The sequence below is a fragment of the Acartia tonsa genome, chromosome 4, assembly GCF_053477335.1.
Source record: "Acartia tonsa isolate MP-2025a chromosome 4, ASM5347733v1, whole genome shotgun sequence".
Taxonomy (NCBI): Eukaryota; Metazoa; Arthropoda; class Copepoda; order Calanoida; family Acartiidae; genus Acartia; species Acartia tonsa.
In genome coordinates this window covers 32848556-32867883 of record NC_137263.1, presented here as the reverse complement: position 1 = coordinate 32867883, position 19328 = coordinate 32848556, and the positions used below count along the sequence as shown (strand labels likewise).

The following is a 19328-nucleotide window of genomic DNA, read 5'->3' as shown; positions in this document are numbered from 1 at the left end:
TATTGGTATCTGTATCGGAAAGGAAGCGTCCCTTGCGTCATTTGTCGTGCTCTTTGTTGAAATCCTCTATGCCTTATAAACCTTACTCCGTTGAATCAGAAAAGACAACATTTCCTTTAATTTAACCTCCGATAGTGCGACATTCGTGTGTGTGTGTGTTTGTTGTTGTCTCCGCGAGTGCGTTTTCTTTTCTTCATCGGAGAATGCAAGAAACGGATGTTTTGTGCCATGGAAAGTGTGTTAGATTGTTGGGACCCCGCTGTAAGCCTGTCCGGCTTGCATGAGACGTAACCCAGGTAATGATTATTACATGCGTGCTGAATATAAGGCCTAAATTGCATTTAAATTCGTTCATTGACTAAAAAAGCAAATTGATTTCTTTGTTCAATTAATGAAAAGACCAAATGTGCCTACATAACCTGATAATTTTAACGTATTACGCTTATTAATGATGTTTTGCATTCGTTGCATTAAATTATGATCATTTTATTTGTCTGATCTGAGTATCGCTTTTATATGTATTATTTGACTGATGTATTTTATATTTTTTTTAGAGCTTTGGTTTTTATCTTGAAATACAAAGAATTGTAAACCTTCTGGTTTTTGTTCCTCATCGGACAGTGTGTAGTGGGTCAATCCCCTATCAAACGGTTTGGCTGAATGTATAAGATCTCAAGTCAAATCGTGGTGATACAGTATCTATAGTTGTATACACATTTTCTCTCTCTTTCTCTGGTTAAAGTGATAAAAACGTTACACAAGATTTTAAATTGAAATTATTTTTTTCTTTTATTAATCACATACAAAATATTAATTTTGTTTCTATAGCTTTAACAACAACATGATCATTTCATAAATAATTCCAAATTATTTTACATATCAATGAAATTTTCAACTGTGTAAATATTCAAGGATTTAGAAATATGATAATGTATGATAAAATGATACCCTCCCCCCCCCCCCCCCCCAAGTCATAATAAACAAAACGAAAAAGAACCAAAAATTATTGTTGAATATGTTTGGCTAATTTTCCTTTTTTCTATAATTTGTATTATGGATAAATTTTGTACATTAAATCTTATTTTATTATGAAATATGTAAGATTTTGTCTTTTTTTATAGTTTTTTTCTTGCTGAATGTTTCAATTATCCTCAAAACAAGATTGAGACTTTGCAAAGAGACTGGAGCTGATCTTGGATAAATGATTTCTGGATGGAGAAGCAGCCAGGCGCTCCTTTATACTCATATCTTGCAGGATAAACCTGAAATGTAAAATGAATAATCAATTATAATTTTTCACCATCAAAATTACAAATTAAATTTTGTAATATTCATTAAAATTTTTGGCTATAGTCCCTTTAGTGGCAACGCCTCTTAATTCGTCGTATTTTCACACTAGCTTTTGAGAGGTTGTTTTAGGTTAGGTTATTGCCCCGCAGGGTTAGGCAATTGGCCCTGCAGAAACCCTGCCCTGCCCCCCCGCAAAAACTAGAAATAGGATACAAGTAATGTTAAAGACGACGAAAGAGACTATGCCCAAATTTTTATCTAACCCACGTGTCAGGGGTTTCTTAGCCTTTCAGAGATATATAGGATTTCAGAGGATTCGCCCATTAAATTAAAGTTATTGGTCAAAAATGAAATAAGAGCCGTTCAAATATTTCTTTAACTGTTTTATAAAATTATAGGTATATACAAGACATTTATTTTACTCACAGTTTACACTGCTTTAATTTATGACTAGCTGTTGCCGCCTCTAAAGGCAACTTTAAGGGAACCTTTCAGATCAAAATCTTTAAAGGGGGAATTGGTTTTGAGATAATATAGAGCTCCCGCTCTCCCAAAAATATAAATTACAAACATTTTGGAACTTATAAAAAGAAATCTTTAACTCAAGTTGTTCGATCCTATATCTTATCAGAAAAACAGACAGACAGAGACAGACAAATATTCTGGTACTATAATAAAATGAATATACCTGGCGACAATTTGTTGTGGTCTCTCTTGCCAAGCTAACAACTCTTCTTTTGGTGTTGTTATCTAAGACAATTATAAATGTTTAATTATCCTAATTAATATAAGCTGCAGCTTCGAAACCTACGAATACTGCCATTTCACACTGTTTTGTTGTTGTCAAATTAGCCTTCGTTACCAAACATGGCGTCATCCCAGGGATCTAAAGGGATAAAGACAATGGCCGATAAATTGATGTACATCCCCAATTAAAATACACAAAATTACCCCTACTGTTGATTATAATTTGTGGTTGAAACGTTTGGAAACTTAATCAATCAAACAATTAAAATTCAATAAAGTCCCCAAAGTTGTTGAGCCAACGAATAAGAAAACTTTGGAAACTAGTGTAATAAACAGCCCAATGTCTCCTCCCTCCCTGCAACAATACGCTGCTAAGTAGACTTATTTAACAATTCCCACCCCGACCAATTGTAACCCGGGCCGTGAAGGGTAATTAATTTTGTGTACCTGATCTCCACAGAGCCTGTCCAGAAGTGTGACACAGAGGACAGCAGACCTGATGCCAGCCTTGTGGGTCAGGGCAGCAAACACCAGGGCCTCCATCTCCATGTTGACTATGCCCATCTCGGAGACCTTCTTGAGAAACCTCATCTTGTCCTCCTCTGAGTAGTCGCAGATAGCTCCATCCAATCTTCCCTGAAAAACACCGCCGTTTACATTAAATTGAAGATGGATTGTATTAAATGAAGAAGTAAGATTTTTGTCTGAAGATTCAATAATTTACTGAGCCATTTTAGGGAAGCTTGACTGTTACCTCAGGTCTAGTGTCCCTAGATGAATGGGGCACTGTAACTAGTTTATCACAAAGTTTTATAGATAGTTTACTGGAAAATATAATAAAATTTGTACAATTTACTATTGTTTTGTTGGCCCTTAAGGACTGAAGGCCATGACCAACAAAAGTACATTTGAGCATTATTATAATTAGGATATTTAGTCAATTAATGTTAATAAAATGATACAAATAAAAATAGTTTCAAAAATTAAATAAAATAATACACTATAGGTGCTTTTCTACAAAGTTCCTGTCGAGCACTAAAACTCACCCCCTCAGCACTTATTTTTGAAATAAAAAAGTAAAATTAGGGAGGGTAGTTTTTCACATGCAGGGGGCCTTAACCCAGCAAAGCTAACCAGCACCAAAATAACCTTACCTATCATAACCTAAAGTTTTAAACAAACATAAGAAAATGTCCCCCATTAACGGGTCGAGTGTTGTTATTTTTACTCAACAGCTAACTTTGTTGGAAATTCAAATTCAAATTCACATAGAACGCATGCTTCCATAAATTAAAATATTTCCTAATTGTTATACCTGTCCTTCGTAGAAATCATCAGTAGAAATTGTTTTTCCTTTCACTGTTTGAAATCCATCCTCCCCTATTAAAAAATGAAAATTTACTTCTTTTTATATCCTAACATATTATAATAGAAGTTAACAAGGATGACATCATCCATAAATAACGAAGCACAAAAACATAGATTAGACAAACGGACAATTTGAGTAATATAGCCATTGTTCGTTGTTCAGTTGTCATAAAAAGAAAGAGAGATAATAAGACATAAATCATAAAAATCACGCAACTGTTAGAAAAAACCAAATATTTATATTTTAAGCATGACCGATAGACTGACAGACCAAGTAAATTAAATGGAGCCTCATTGGTTCAAAGAATCTTTACAACAATTTCGGCTTTCTGTCTTAAATAGCAGCCGAGAAAATCTTGGCACATTATATCGAGTTATGTTAAGTAACGTAGCTAGTTTTTTTTATTGCTGGAATAGAATATGCATCTAAGGTATGCCTATCTACCATAGAGTTTAAATTACCTTAGCAAATAATAAATTTTATTTATCCAAGCCCGAAGATAGCCTATGAGGACGGGATATGACCATTAGAAATAGATAACCAACTTTTTGTATACACGACATTTGTTTTGAAGTCCTAACTGTGCATGGAAATGAGGTGTGCCTGTTTTGGGGCCAATACATTTCCCCTACTCTAACATAGCAGTAGTAGCAGCCACTTTTAACGTCTTTGATTATGAAGCTGTGTTGGGCTGAGATTCGATCACGAGCGGAAGCGCTGCCTGTTACGCCACAGTCGCGGGTTTTATTCATCCTAATATTACTATACCTAGATTACTGAAGGAGAGAAGAGTTTCCGCCAGGTACTAAAATTACTATACCTGGATTACTAATGGAGAGAAGAGTATCCGCCAGGTAATAAAATTACTATACCTGGATTACTGATGGAGAGTAGAGTGTCAGCCAGGTACTGGTCAAGAGTTGCAGGACGAGAAACAACTTCTCCAAGAATTATCTGTAAAAAGTAAAAATAATTCAAGTCTATGTAAGAATTTTGCGCGGTTACCCAGGGAAGATGGGAAATTGGACTGTAGACTATACTGGTACCAAAGGTTTATAAGGCTGTCTCATTTGTTATAATAAAAAATTTATATAATCTTAAATGGTTGGTTCAAACTTTTCAAATATTACTAATCTATGGAACCGTTAATTTTTCATCACCAACGGGAATGTCATAACTCTGAAGATCCCTTTAAGTTGACTTTAATGCCGATGTATATTGTGTATATATCATAAAATTTGAAGTCAATAAAATTTCACTATTATTAGTATTTATTAGTTGTCGATACGATCAATTTTATGTGGTTTACAAAAACGTTTTAATCTTAATTTAATGAATCATTGGAAAATTTTGATGTAATAATAAACAAGATTTTTGACATACATATGTTTTTAATTATTTTTATGTCGTTAGTTCATATTTTTTTATACGCAAATAAAAATTAATCTGTCAAAATCTTGTTTTATCTGTCATCTTGTCAAGTTTTAAAGCTCCTTGTTAATTTACTAGGCAGAGGCGTCCAAGCTTTTTTATTTGGGGGGAGGGGGGGGGGGGAAATTTTGAAAATAAAAATTTTGGGGGTGCCATTTTGAGGGGTGTAATCTTTATATCATAGAGGCATTTTTTTTTCATTCGGGGGGGGGGGGGGCAAAAATTGAAAATCCAAAATTTTGGGGCACCCCCAAATTCATTTGGGGGGAGGGGGTAATCACCCCTTTAATCCCCCCCCCCTTGGACGTCTATGTTACTAAGTCTGTCTATTTCCAAATTTCGCAAATACATCAAGAGCATTGTAATACTATAATAGCTATTTATTGCATCGTATTATAAACTGCTTTCCGCGGATATTAAAATAAAAATACAAGATTAAAACCATTATTAAAACTGGTAACAAATAATTTTATGATTTTTATTTTAAAATTCGTAGAAAATTGTCTGTAATTTGTTTTAATCCAGTGGATATTAAGCGGTTGCGAAGCCATACTGGGATGCTGTACGTATTGGTGCAAAAAATGGGGACAAATTTCAAATTGTTTTGGCGTGTGACGTCATACCCCCATCTCTTTTCTAGGGGGTTTCTTTCCTCCTTCCCTTTTCTTTCCCCTCACTTGTGACGTAAATAAACAGCCCCGTCAAATCAATTTAAAAATTGTCCCCATTTTTTGCACCAATACGTACAGCATCCATACTGGAAATAAATTTACGTAAATACAGACATCCTATGGTAGTAGGGATCATATGAAAGAAATGAAGTCATTCCTAAAAAGGACAGAAATTCCCTTCCTTGGGTATAGTAAGGCTATTTCCTTTCCTTTTTCTTACAAATTCTCAGTAAGGAAGGTGATTTCTGTCCTCTATCTTACAAATTCTCACTAAAGGAAGGTGACCTCTGTCCACCATCTTACAAATTCTTCCTAGTTCTTAGAAACTCTTCCTTTTCCTCACTCTTACAACCATGTTTATAAATCTACATTATTCCCCCAAATTCTTACTTATTCTCAAATAACCTACCTTATTCTAAGTAAAACTACCTTATTCCCCCAAATTCTTTCTTGTTCCAAGAAATTCTACCTTATTCTAAGAAATTCTTCCTCATTCTAAGAAAATCTACCTTGTTCCCCCAAATTCTACCTTATTCTAAGATATTCTTTCTTATTCTAAGAAATTCCACCTTATTCTAAGATATTCTTTCTTATTCTAAGAAATTCCACCTTATTCTAAGAAATTCTACCTTGTTTTACTGTCATTATGATCTTCCTATCCACAAAACTGATGTCTATTAATTTAAAGAAAGTTTCACTTGTAGACTGGCAGGTTCTTTCTATTTCTAAATTAAAGTCTTGGGAGATTTAAGGCTATTTTTCTTATCCTTGTCTATCCCTTTAAAAATACAGACTATTGATTCTATTGATAAAGTTACTTGTATTACACAAAGAAACGACTGAGGAAAAGCTTTATAGAACACTATTTGAGTGCTAAAATATCCCAATATTGTTTAAGATACTTACAGTGTCCAGGAAAGGTCTGACTTGTCCATCAAAAGCTTGTTCTGTAATGACGACGGTGCCTGGTTCCAAACCAATACCTCCACACGTTCCAATTCTAAAAAAATTTTGTTTTATCCAATAAATATAGAGAGTCTAGATGAATAATCCCTTGATTGTACGATTAAAAACACAGTATAGGAAGAATCCGATCTCATTATTGGTTAGAAAGTGTACATTATTTTGTTAGAAAGGTTAGATTTTTTTTAATTTTTTTCACATACTAAGTTATCTTATTACTTATAAGTTTGATGAATTGTTGTATATGATTGACCATCTAGAGAAATAAATGTGAAAATTTAGTACAATCCTTTATTCTGACAGTGTACCACACAAATCTACACAATGACTATTGTTTGTATTGTCTATTTGGTTTTAAATTTATTTATTTTATATTTTCCAAGGTTTAGCATTTAATGTTAAATGCTAATACAAATGTTATTCTTAATCTTAAAGCGCGTGCTGTATGGGGCCAAAGAGAAAATAACTCCATACATTTTTCACCTTTCTTATACATTTTTCATTGCTGACAAAAAAGTAAGCTTTCAAATTAATCATTAATCATCCAATTTAAAAAATTGCAGGAGAATCTTGTTGTTACCAAGTTATTTTTTTCATTATATGCAATTTTGCATAATTACATAATATTTATATACAAAAATAAATACATATTATTAAATTATTTTTTTATTTTTAAATATTCTTTATAAATTTATATAAAAAATTATTTTTTTTGCATTTATTATAAGTAAGGGGAGAAAAACATGATAGAAGAAAGGGAGAGAAGAAATAGAGAGGGAGAGGCAAAAAGAAGATAAATTCCAAAAGAGAAGCTAGCATTACAGACAGAAAGACAGATACAGTAAATTATTTTAACCCAAAAACATATTTTCACATACTTGAATTTTTTATCAATAATTCATCCACATATTTTGTATCCAATATTTAAATCAAGTTTATTTTTTTCTTAATTTGCATAGTAAACAATTTTAGTTTTTTAAATTCTAAAGTACATTTATGAAATCAGAAAGTGTTAGAATGTATGTAAGTTTGTTTGTCCGACTGGATAAATTGGTTAAAGAAAAAAATTGTGCGGAATAAACTGACTGATTATACTTTACAGTTAAAATCATAAAAGACGAATTACCTGAAGAAGATAGGGTCCTTGACACCCGCGTGGTACATCAGCTTGATCACCTCGTGCAGTAAGATACTGGCTGAGGGTATACCCATCCCATGGGAGATAGATAATACAGGTCCTACTTTATACATAGCATACCTAGGATAGATAGATAGTAGTAGTATTTTTAGTAGTATTTTGTATACCCTGCCCACCCCCTGTGGTGGCATAACCCTGCAGGGCTTCCCTGTTTCTAAAAATATCAAAACCTATAGTATAAAAAAATATAAAACTACCCCCACACCGGTGTCCTGGATAGAAAACAGGTTTATTTTGAGTTACGTATGACAAGACCTATATTTCTATGACCGGGCGTGTATGACGGTTCAGCACATAACTTTCATTAAATCACAGCTGATCATTTTTGTGGATTTTTTTGAAAATTACTTTTTTAACCATATTTTCATAGTTTTTCCCAAAAAAAATCACAATATTCTCACATTTCCAGCTTAGTTATCCTAAATTCATGCAAAAAAGTATAATAGATGACACCTATAACATGACTAATAACCTCAATTGACTATTCTAAGATTTGTAGGTAAAACATAGATCCTGGATGTGATACAAGGTTCCTCTGAGGTTCCACCAAAAAAGTTTAAACAAATCAGAATCAGCAATGATTTGTACAATGTTTTCATTGTAGTATTGACAAGTAAATCACTTCTGGACACCAAGCATATGGAGGACTGGTAAAATTATTTCATTACTGAAACCAGGGTTCCAGCTTCTGCCCTGTCTCACTTCTTTATCCTGCCTGCATGATTTGTCCCTACCTGAATGATGCTGTTAAACTTGCAGACTAACATTATGGCTTTCACATAGGCAGGTTTACCACCACTGCCTTACAGAGTATTAAAACCTTTATCAACATCAGCCTAAACAATAAGAAACCAGTTATCAGAGCAGTGCTAGTTGCCATTTATCTTTCAAAGGCTTTGACACTATAAACAATGAGGTTCTACTGCATAATATTAATGCACTAGACTTGAATGAGTACATGTAACGTTTTTATGTGAATATCTTAGAGGTAGACAACAATTTGTTGTTATCAGAGGATCTAACTATGCATACAAATCTACCAAACATTCTGACCTACAAGGAGGGGTCCTATACCATATACTATTCGAACTGTAAATTTCATAAATGCCAACACCTCACTCTAATTACATCTAATTTCCTCTGCTGACAACTTTAACAGCATAAGTCCCCTTATTTATCCTTATGTCAAGGACATAAAAGCTTACTTAGCAGTTCTTAATGATTGGTTAAAAAGTCTGAACCCATTCATTTCTCTAGTCAAATCATCTACAATGTCTTTACCACCTTTTCAAATGAAGCAGGCACTGTAGTCATTGTTGAAACAGTAAGTCAGACATCCTAAGTTCTTAGGTGTTACATGTGACAGTCTTTTCTATAACGACCATCTTGTTAAGGAGCCTAGAAACAAACTAAACCCCAAAAACAAAATATTTTAATCTCTCTCCACCAGAGGGAAAGAAAAGTAAGTCATAGTTAAGACATAAAAAGCAATTTGCCAGTACCTGATATTCTACTGCAGTTCCATATTTAGTAATGCCAGCTGGGACAGCCTACTGTTTTCTGGAAAAGCTGCTCTGAGAACAGCCATCTACTGTCACATCATGAAACAGGAAGCATTTGTTACCAGCAATATTTTACCATGAACTGCAGTAGATCCAAACTCATTACCCAGAACAGCTAAAACCACCCTGTCCCAATACTTTCAGGTTACAATGTTTACCTGAATACCTTAAAGGCCAGAGTAAATAAGAATCTGGTGCAGTTTGTGTTTGACACTGACAAGAATTTCACACAACCACCATCATTTCAACTGCAACCACAACCCATCAAAACCTTTAAAAGCAGCCACAATACTAAACTAACTGTTTCCAATGATGATGAGCAGGAACAAACAATAACACAGGAACTATTTAGACATCAAGTCAGCAAGAAATCAATATTAAGCAAGATAGCTTGTCAATATTACAAGGAAAACTTTATACAGAATCACTGCTGATTCTGAAGCATGTTATTTTAAACTTCATTGGTGAACCTCAGAGGGACATCTTATTACAGCCAGGAACTATGCTATAACAATTCATGAGGCATGCATGAGGGACTTAACAAGTGAGTATTTTTTTAGGTTGACTACCAAAACAAACTTCAGTTTTGTTTAACTGTTTAGACATTAATTCAAATAACAACTTCAAATAACTTTTACCCAACTTCTAGACTACAAATCTTGGATTAGTTAATTGATTCTGAAAGATCTTGTTATGGATAATAACATAGTCAGCTGTCATCTATTACTTTTTTGCATGAATTTAGAATAACTAAGCTGTAAATATGAGAACATTGTGATTTTTTTGGGAAAAACTATGAAAATCTGGGTAAAAAATAATTTTCAAAAAAATCCACAAAAATGATCAGCTGTGATTTAATGAAAGTTATGTGCTGAACCATCATACGCGCCCGGTCATAGAAATATAGATCTTATCATACGTAACTCAACAAAAACCTGTTTCCTATCCAGGACACCAGTGCCCACCTTATTTTTCATTTATTTAACAATAAATGTGAGTGTGTGTGTGTGGGGGGGAGGGGCAGTTATCAGTGCGAGTCAACAAGGTACTTTATGTAAAAGAGCCATGTTGTATTTGTTTATGTCTTAACCTCTTTTTGAGGAAGCTTTGTGTTTATCAAGCGCAAATTAATTTCGTATTCCATTCCTTATCCCAACCCAAAAAGAATGTCGTCTTTGTGAGTGTACACTTGAGAGCATCATCAGAGACGGTTTGGTGCGGTCTGTTGACAAGCCACTTCTGTTTATATATTGAGAGAATGAAGATATGCGGAGACAAAATAGGGCCTAACATTGTTTATAGAGCGCGGATTGAAAATTTCCCTCGATTTTGGAAGTCATACTTGACCTAAATGTTATATGGTCAAGACAGTTTACCTATGAGACTTTTCACTGATATCCTGAAGTTGTGTTCCAGTAGGTAGGGTGTATCCAAGCACTTTCAGCATATACTCGGCAAATACTTTCATACGGTGGGGTGTCCCACCCATACACACATATCTAAATAATTACACATTAGACTATAAATTATACCGATCCCTAATCTTTCTGAAATTCTTTCTGTTATTGGTTATTTGATACAAAATCTGGTTATACAAACATAAATTATTACCACAAATTTTTACCCATTTAAGGGGAAATTTTATTAACAGGATTAAGAGGGTAGATCATTTTTTAAGATCCCGGAATAAACCATAAAATAAATAAATCCTCAATTAGGATAATTTGTACTTTCAAAAGAGTCTCTGTTTTCCATTGAAGCTTCTTATAAATCCTGAAATTGCTTTTGGGGTAGGCATATATAAGCAATAGAAATTATTTGATATCAGTAAATCCTTGTTTTTGAGCAACAATATTTTTTTTTTATTTCAGTTAATATCGCAAATAGAGAATTATTCTCAAATGATATATGATTTTTTGGAAACAATAAAAAAAAACAGAATAACTTACTTGACATCTCCAAACATTTCCCTGAGATCATGAGAACCAGAGCCAAGAGAGAGATGGTACAGAACATCCTCATCCATATCCTGTACACACGGTCAATAACATTTTATTGTTAACAAGCAACTACGCCCTTAGACCTTTACTGGCACTTGAGACTCTGCCCATTTTCAAACTTAGGGCGATTTCTGTTGAGAGTTTGGTGGTACCCTCACCCAAAACCTTTCCTTTGATATGGACTTCCCACAGGGATAAAGAAAAATATCCCACCTTATCTAATACACTAGAAAATAAGGAGGGGAGGTTTAGTACACCTTAAAATATTTTTGATGCCCTTTTGATTAACTTTGAAATACGGTCTTTTTTTTATCAAAAGCCGAGTATAATTTTTTCTTTTCAGTTTCTTATTGTGTACTTTTCTGTATATTATGAAGGAGCAATGTACTTTACACTGAACTGCACAAATATATATTATATCTGCAGTCATAAAATTACAATATATATTACAATTTTACTTGAACAAATTTAGAAGCTAGATTCATAAATTTTTATTTTAACATTTTTCGTTAAAAATCTACTCTTTAAAAGACTATATCTTTTCTAGTCGTTTTTTTGGTATCAATCCTAATATAATGTGATTTTAATTCATATGCTTTAACCTTCTTACAAATGAAGAAAAAAATGGAGTTACAAAAAAGAAATGGTAGTACTAGCAGCTTGAGAAAATTAGCACTCCTACAATTGATGGTGGGTAAATGTATGTACGTCATGGACAAAATAAAGGTCATAGATGAATTGAAAATAAGGGATAAGGCGCATTTTTTTATGTATGCCTAACACTTGCGGGGCTTATACCTACGGTACCTTAACACTGCGGGGCTTCATTGTATTCTATAACCTAACCTTACCAAGCCTAAGGTAACAATTAACACTATAACCAACTTGAATAAATTTATTTCAAAATAAAGTGGGGGGGGGGGGGTGCTTTTCTGTGCTTTATTAGGCACTTTGAAAAAAACAGCAAGAATGTCAAAAGGCTTTATCATTATATAATAATGTATTTGTAAATACATTTTGGTGCAATAATTATATTCAACACTTTTATAGTATTTTCGCCAACACTGAAAACTGTTACGAAATACATTAATTTTTTCCTTGTTTTTATTACATAATAAAGATTTTACATATTTATTAGGCCTGTCAGTTATTAGGAAAATTACGAAATTTGGAGCACTTTTAGGAAGTTTTTTTTTATCTATTTTGTGGATGGTTTCCTACCCTTCCAAGAGATATTGCCTCTAGGAAAATATCGTCCTTTCCCCCATCCTATTTTTTAAAAAAGCTTTAAAATACAGTTCTTTATCGTAGGATAAAAGCTTAAAAAAATCTTTCATTGCGAATAGCGGTTTTTTTTGTGGACAAGGTGGGTTGCACTTATAGAGTAACTTCGGCAATAAATCCTAATACAAAAGTAACAGGATCTGTATATGTCTGTCTGTAACTGCTGAACTTAAATGGTTCTCCTCATTCACAGTGTAGCTTCTTACAGATCCTGGGAAGGTTTATAACTATTTTTGGGTTGGTTACCACCATCCTCCCCAAAATAACGCCTTTAGATAAAAAATGCCCCCTCCCACCCCAAAAAAATTTTTTTTTCCTTTTCTTTTTATTAAAACTAAAATTGAAAGTTCAAAGAGATCTACTTCCCCACAACCTATCCCATTGGCCCCTAGAGGCCGCTAGTTAGTTATAAAATAAAATATTGATGTTCCTGAATATGAGGATTCCATAATGTTACTCCTTCACGTTCACTCCTAAACAAAAATAGATTAAAATTTAGTTTAGGTTCTTAAGATCCTAAAACGGTTTTTTTTTACAGAAAAGCTTTGTATTAATTAAAATAAGCTTTTTTTTCCTATTTAAAATGTTACCAACCATCAGAGCTTAAAAGATTCTAAATTAATAGTAACTAGGATGGCAATATCCATAAGGGGAAAAAGACAAAAGAACAGAAACTATATATAACTTTTAATTCTATTATCCACAAAAAAATTTTATTAAAATTGGCAAATAAACCATTAAACACCAAGGATATTTGGAAAACGGTAAAAGATATAAAACGGCTGTAAAGCTGTTTAAAAGCATTAATTCTATAATGAAAAATTAGAAGTCTATCTTTGATAGGAGCGAAAAAAACATTTCCCCCGCAGCAATATGGACGAACAGAAGGACAGACTAAGTAACTTACACAGCAACTTTGCTTTTATAAATATACATACGTTTGTATAAGTATTACAAAAAAATAAAAATATTAATATTTAACTTACATGTTGAACTAATTAAAAATAATGATGACAGTGCGACAGAGAAATAAAAACTACTCACATCTTTATAATAGTTCTTAAAATTAACAGATGCTTAGCTAAGAATAATTTTTTGTGTCTAAAATTCAAGAATAATAGGGATAGTTAAGTAAAATATAAATCACCCCACCCCAAATATTGAAAATTCATCTATGCATGTACATAGATTAATATACATGGACATTATGACAGGGGAAAAATTGTCGCCAACCAAAACTCGCTTATTGGTAAGTTTGTTCATCCAGTAAAAGCTAAGGGGATTGGATAAAGGGGGTGGGTCGTTATTTTAGCCTGTTACGAGTTTCACTTTATTAGAGTACATGAATATCTGGTGTAAGATCCAAGTAATACTATATTCATTGCCATATCTTGAAAACTTTAAGCTTTAGAAGAAATATTTGTCGCACAAAAAATCAGGGGAACATAAATGATTTATACTCTCACATTATTTTCATTATCTTAATTGGTGGGTTAAGGGGGAGGGGGTTGGGAGATTACCTTTTCCTGTATCCCTATTAAATAGTTTACCAGCTAATTATGTGCATTTTCAAAAGTTTATTTTATGAAAAAAATCGGATTTGACATTATTACATTTTAAATTTAATTTTTTTGACCTTCCCATTGAAAATGTTAAATAACAAAACAATTAAATTAAATATAGTTTTACACATTTAATTATCAACTAATTGATAAGATTAATACTAAAAATGCACATTAATCATTTTAAGTATTTTAATATTATGTTTAAATAAATTTAACTAATTGATTATTGAAGAATCATGTATTCAGCAAGTAAAGCAAATCCCCCCTACCCCGAACTCCTCACCCGTACACTGAAGATTCCCTAAAATGGAAAACTTAATCGGTTCATTGGTTAAAAGATCGAATGAGTAATATACAGATGCTTATAAGCCAACGGAATCTTAAAGATTCAGCCGTCTATCTTTCCGATTAATGAATAGGAAACATTTCCTAATAAATAAAATCATGTTTACAAGAACATTTCTAACAAACTGACGGACAAAATGCTCCTTAGAAAGAGGAATTTTCACTAAGAAAACCAGCCAGTTATCTCTAAAAACTACAGAGTTAATCACATTTGGACTGACAGACAAAGTGATCTGTAGAATAGCTCCACTACACAAAAAATCACAAAAATTAACCTTTTTCTGCAACGTATAACATCACCGTTTCCTAACTCCCAAACCATTTTGATATTACAAAGGTTAACAAAATACTAATGATTAAATACCATTATAGTACGACCAAAGTAAAATTTTTATCCTTTATCATAGTTTATGATATCACAAAATAAATAATTGATAATAGGATTATTTTGATAACAATACAGTTAAGCTTTCTCTAGAACTAGGAAGGATTTATGCGATACAATATCGCTTAGGAGCGAAAACGATTTTTCCAGTTTTCCTTTTGATTTTTTTCCCGTAGGAAAAAAAGCTATATATAAACCACACTAAAAATACATAGAGCGCCTTTTACTTTTACCGTAATTACCCATGAAAAAAAATGACAAGATGTCTCAAGCGAAAAAAATCCTATAATTTGATTTATTTTCATAATCGGGGACAATTGTCTAAAATAATATACGATTCCAATCTCCCCCCCCCCCCTACCAAAGATAAAATTAAATAATATTCACTTGTTTCGTAGTATGGGCTTAATTATTAAGAGATATAAGTTTTCCGGAATTGTAATGTAGATAGGGAGTAGATTTGAAATCTGCATCAAATTTTAAGGATTTTTTATAAAATTCGTTTTTTTTGTATAATTCTTTATCTAAAAGCGGAAATACAAATTAAGTTAATTAATTTTGGCATCTGTGATTGGTGGATTTAAAAAATCTGCGCTCTGATTGGATGTCGTACATCATTCAACCAATTAGAGCGCAGGTAGTTTAAAATCCACCTATCCTATTTGTCAAAATTAATTAACTTAAAATGTATTTTCGCTTTTAGATAAAGAATTTTACAAAAAACGAATTTTATAAAAAATCCTTAAAATTTGATGCATATTTCAAATCTACTCCCTACATTAAAATTCCGGAAAACTTATATCTCTTATTAATTATGTTCATAAATTGAGACAGCGTCAAGTGGCTCCAAAAAATGACGTCAAACGATAAAATAACCAGTGAGAGGCCAGTATAAATTTTACCATTGGTCAATTACAGTGTTTACTGGCCTCTCATTGGTCAACTTTATTGTATTACGTCCTTTTTTTGTGCCACTTTACGCTGTCTCCCATAAATTTCAGGTCTACAATTGTTGCAATTTTCTCTCGGGGTTGCTAAGATAAAAACGCAGCAACAGATTTGGATTCAGGCATGTTTACAGCAAAATTCAGGTATGTTTACAGCAAAATTCAGGTATGTTTACAGCAAAATTCAGGTATGTTTACAGCAAAATTCAGGTATGTTTACAGCAAAATTCAGGTATGTTTACTAAGAGATATAAGTTTTCCGGAATTGTAATGTAGGGAGTGGATTTGAAATCTGCATCAAATTTTAAGGATTTTTTATAAAATTCGTTTTTTGTATAATTCTTTATCTAAAAGCGGAAATACAAATTAAGTTAATTAATTTTGGCATCCATGATTGGTGGATTTAAAAAATCTGCGCTCTGATTGGATGTCGTACATCATTCAACCAATTAGAGCGCAGGTAGTTTAAAATCCACCTATCCTATTGGTCAAAATTAATTAACTTAAAATGTATTTCCGCTTTTAGATAAATAATTTTACAAAAAACGAATTTTATAAAAAATCCTTAAAATTTGATGCAGATTTCAAATCTATTCCCTACATTAAAATTCCGGAAAACTTATATCTCTTAATGTTTACAGCAAAATTCAGGTATGTTTACAGCAAAATTCAGGTATGTTTACAGCAAAATTACAAAGGTGAGTTTAAAAATGAGTTATACTAAAACTTCTTGTTGTTTTTATAGAAAATTGCAAATTTTACCATCTGAATGCCATTAAATGATTGATCCTATAAGATTTAATTCAAAAATTTTTATTGCAATTTGCTTGGGTTTTAAGGTTGGGGGCTTAACCCTTACAGATCGGGCCCCTATTCCCACCTTAATAGATCGGGGGGGGGGTCATATTGACCCCCCCCTCTATCTCGGCTCTTGTTACAGTTAGAGACATAAAATTTTTTTCTGGTGGTTCATGTGTATTTTTAGAGAAAATTACTTTTTCTAGTCATAGCAGTCAGACCGCTCCTTAGCCGCTTTTTAGCGGCCAGCCGCTAAATATTAAAACAGCTGTAGAGCGGCCAATTTTGCAGCTAGGATGACCAAATTTTAGGACGAACTTTTATTTTTCATAACAAAAAAATTACTTTTTCAGATCATCGCCGAAAAACGGCAAATAACGGAAACCGCCATTTTCGGCGGTTACGGCGGTAAAACGGCGGTTGGCGGCGCCAATTAATATTTTTATCTGTTAACTGTTGCTCAAGGATTTACCAAAAAAAATTTTAGGCCTCTAGCTGTAATAGAAGCCACGATATTCATGATATATGTCTGTAGTAAAAGCCGGACAAAAATCGGTCATAAAGTCGGTCAGGGAGCGGTCAAACGGTCATAACACCACTTTTCTCAGAAGGTCATTGATATCTAAGTATTCACCAAAAAAATTTTAGGTTTCTACCTTATAAACAAAAGTCATAATGTAGAAATTAAGATTTATTTAGAATTTTTTCTAAATTTGGTTCCACCTAACCGACTTTGACCGGACGCCACGACCGACACAGACCAGATATCCTTATAAGATCAACTCTTGCCGACGTATAATTACTAAACTTAAAAAGTCATGAAGTCACAACTCTCTATCTTACCTACAAAAAAAATGACATTGAAAAAACTAGAGGGGGGGGTCAATATGACCCCCCCCCCGATCTGTAAGGGTTAAAAGGAAAATTCCATAAATGAAATAAAACTAACGATAACTGATTAGAAATAATCTTGTAACTTAGTATTTGATAGATGAATAGTACATTCTTCATAGTACAAATCACGGTGTACTTTCATTCAATTTAAAACTTTAATCCTCCTAACGCCAAAATTACCCAAATAATAGCCTAGTTTACAAAAGACATAGAAAACCCTGTAGAAGTTTTAGGTTGAATCTTTTTTTCTAAGGGAATTTGTTGGTTCTTCCTGTATAGGTTGACCTAAGGATAAATTCAATCTACCAACAAAAGTTTTTTTTGTGAACTGGTCTAATAAAAACAATAATGAAGCCAGAAGCGGGCAAAAGGAGAGTGTATCCACCCAACTGGCTAAAATGTGTCCATACCCTACACACCACCCTTGAAAAGGGTTTACATCCCCTGATGTATTTCCCAAAAACATCCCTTTTGTTTTATGTTTCACACCCACCTCGATTTTGGTTTAAACGGGGAGTCAACATAATTTTCGGGTGCGCTTCGAACTACCCCATGACAAAACACTAAGCACGCCGCTAAATCCAGCCGTTTTAGAGAACTTAAATCAACAAACAAACAACTACATAGAATATAAAAATACTTACATTTTACGTCCGTTTCGTGTCATTTTTTATACTGTCGCTATCTTAGATTGTTTTGAAAGTTCAAGTCTAAGTGGTTTTAAAAAATTATTTTGAAACGGAGGCGTAAATGACTTGTATGCTCTCACTACTACAAACTAGATATGACTGATTTCAGCTTTAGGGCCACTCAATTATTCAGTAAACAAGGACTAGCATTCTTCGTTTTTGCGTCATTATGTTGCGTAATTATGAAATATTAATTATTCATTAATTATTATATTAATGAATGCGTAAAATATACTTATATTATGACAGGGGAAAAATTGTGGTCAATTTAGTTTGCTAAAATGGAACTCTTTTATTGGTCAGTTCGTTTATCCAGTAGAAGGAGAGGAGATAGGGTAAAGGGGGAATATTTTTTTTACCCTCTGGAAGTTTCACTTTATTAGAGAACATGAAAATCTGGTAATATATATCCATAACCGCAAGTTACAACAAATACCTTTTAAAACTATAAACCCCCTCCTGACTTTTGGATTTGAAATACTATGAAAGGGGGAGGGCACTTATGTCTGTAAATTATACTTGGTCTCAAAGTTTATGTTTATCATAATTTAAAATCCAATTTCTTATCCCTTAAGATCTCTCAAATAGCTACAAGATACAACCTTGAGATGGCTCACTGTTCAAAGATATCTGAACAATATTTTTGTTCCATAAAGGAAAGTACGCTTTTACTAGTACGCTTCTACTAGTACGTTTCTACTAGTGATAAAGTTCCAAATATCATAAGAAGCTGTTTATAGTGCCTATAAAAAAATGACGTATACAATGACCAATGATAGGCCTAAACATAGACTAAATAACCAAAGGCAGGCCAGTATACATTTTAAATGACCAATGGTAGGCCAGTATGCCAACTTTTTGAAGGCACCATTAAAAGCTACATGTCATAAGTAAGTTTTAGAGTAGCTGCGATATAAAAATTTAAGATGCATAATAGAGATAACTTTTATTTGCAGGTTTTTATTCAGGGAAAATTATTACAATTTTTTAAAAGAATCTTTTTAAAATCTTTTTCTGCATAGCTTATCAACACTTTCAATAACATATCTTATTTTAAAAATGTGCTTTTTAAATTTTAGCAAAAAACACAAAGTTTTGCTTTATAACCTGTTTTAAAATTTGAATAAACAAATTTCTAGAATTAAAAGATTTAAATAGATCAATCTATCTATCAATGTCAGGGACGTAAT

At 32.8% G+C, this 19328-nt stretch overlaps 1 protein-coding gene across 3 annotated transcripts; it reads right to left on the bottom strand.

The window, feature by feature from the left end:
• Positions 1–763: 763 nt before the first annotated feature.
• LOC145316847 (uridine phosphorylase 1) lies at positions 764–18234 on the bottom strand. Of its 3 annotated transcripts, none has more exons than XM_080157609.1 (11): positions 18094–18234; positions 12949–12988; positions 11181–11263; positions 10608–10730; positions 7598–7729; positions 6415–6508; positions 4279–4360; positions 3353–3417; positions 2485–2673; positions 1979–2040; positions 764–1262 (listed from the first exon to the last, which is right to left on the bottom strand). In XM_080157609.1, the coding sequence occupies exons 1-11, from the start codon at positions 18114–18116 to the stop codon at positions 1142–1144; spliced, it is 1014 nt and encodes a 337-aa protein (XP_080013735.1). In that variant the 5' UTR covers positions 18117–18234; the 3' UTR covers positions 764–1141. The 3 variants fall into 3 exon arrangements, with proteins under 3 accessions (XP_080013735.1, XP_080013734.1, XP_080013736.1); XM_080157608.1 differs by lacking the exon at positions 18094–18234 and adding an exon at positions 14701–14762; XM_080157610.1 differs by lacking the exon at positions 18094–18234 and adding an exon at positions 13502–13582.
• Between the last annotated feature and the right edge of the window lie 1094 nt (positions 18235–19328).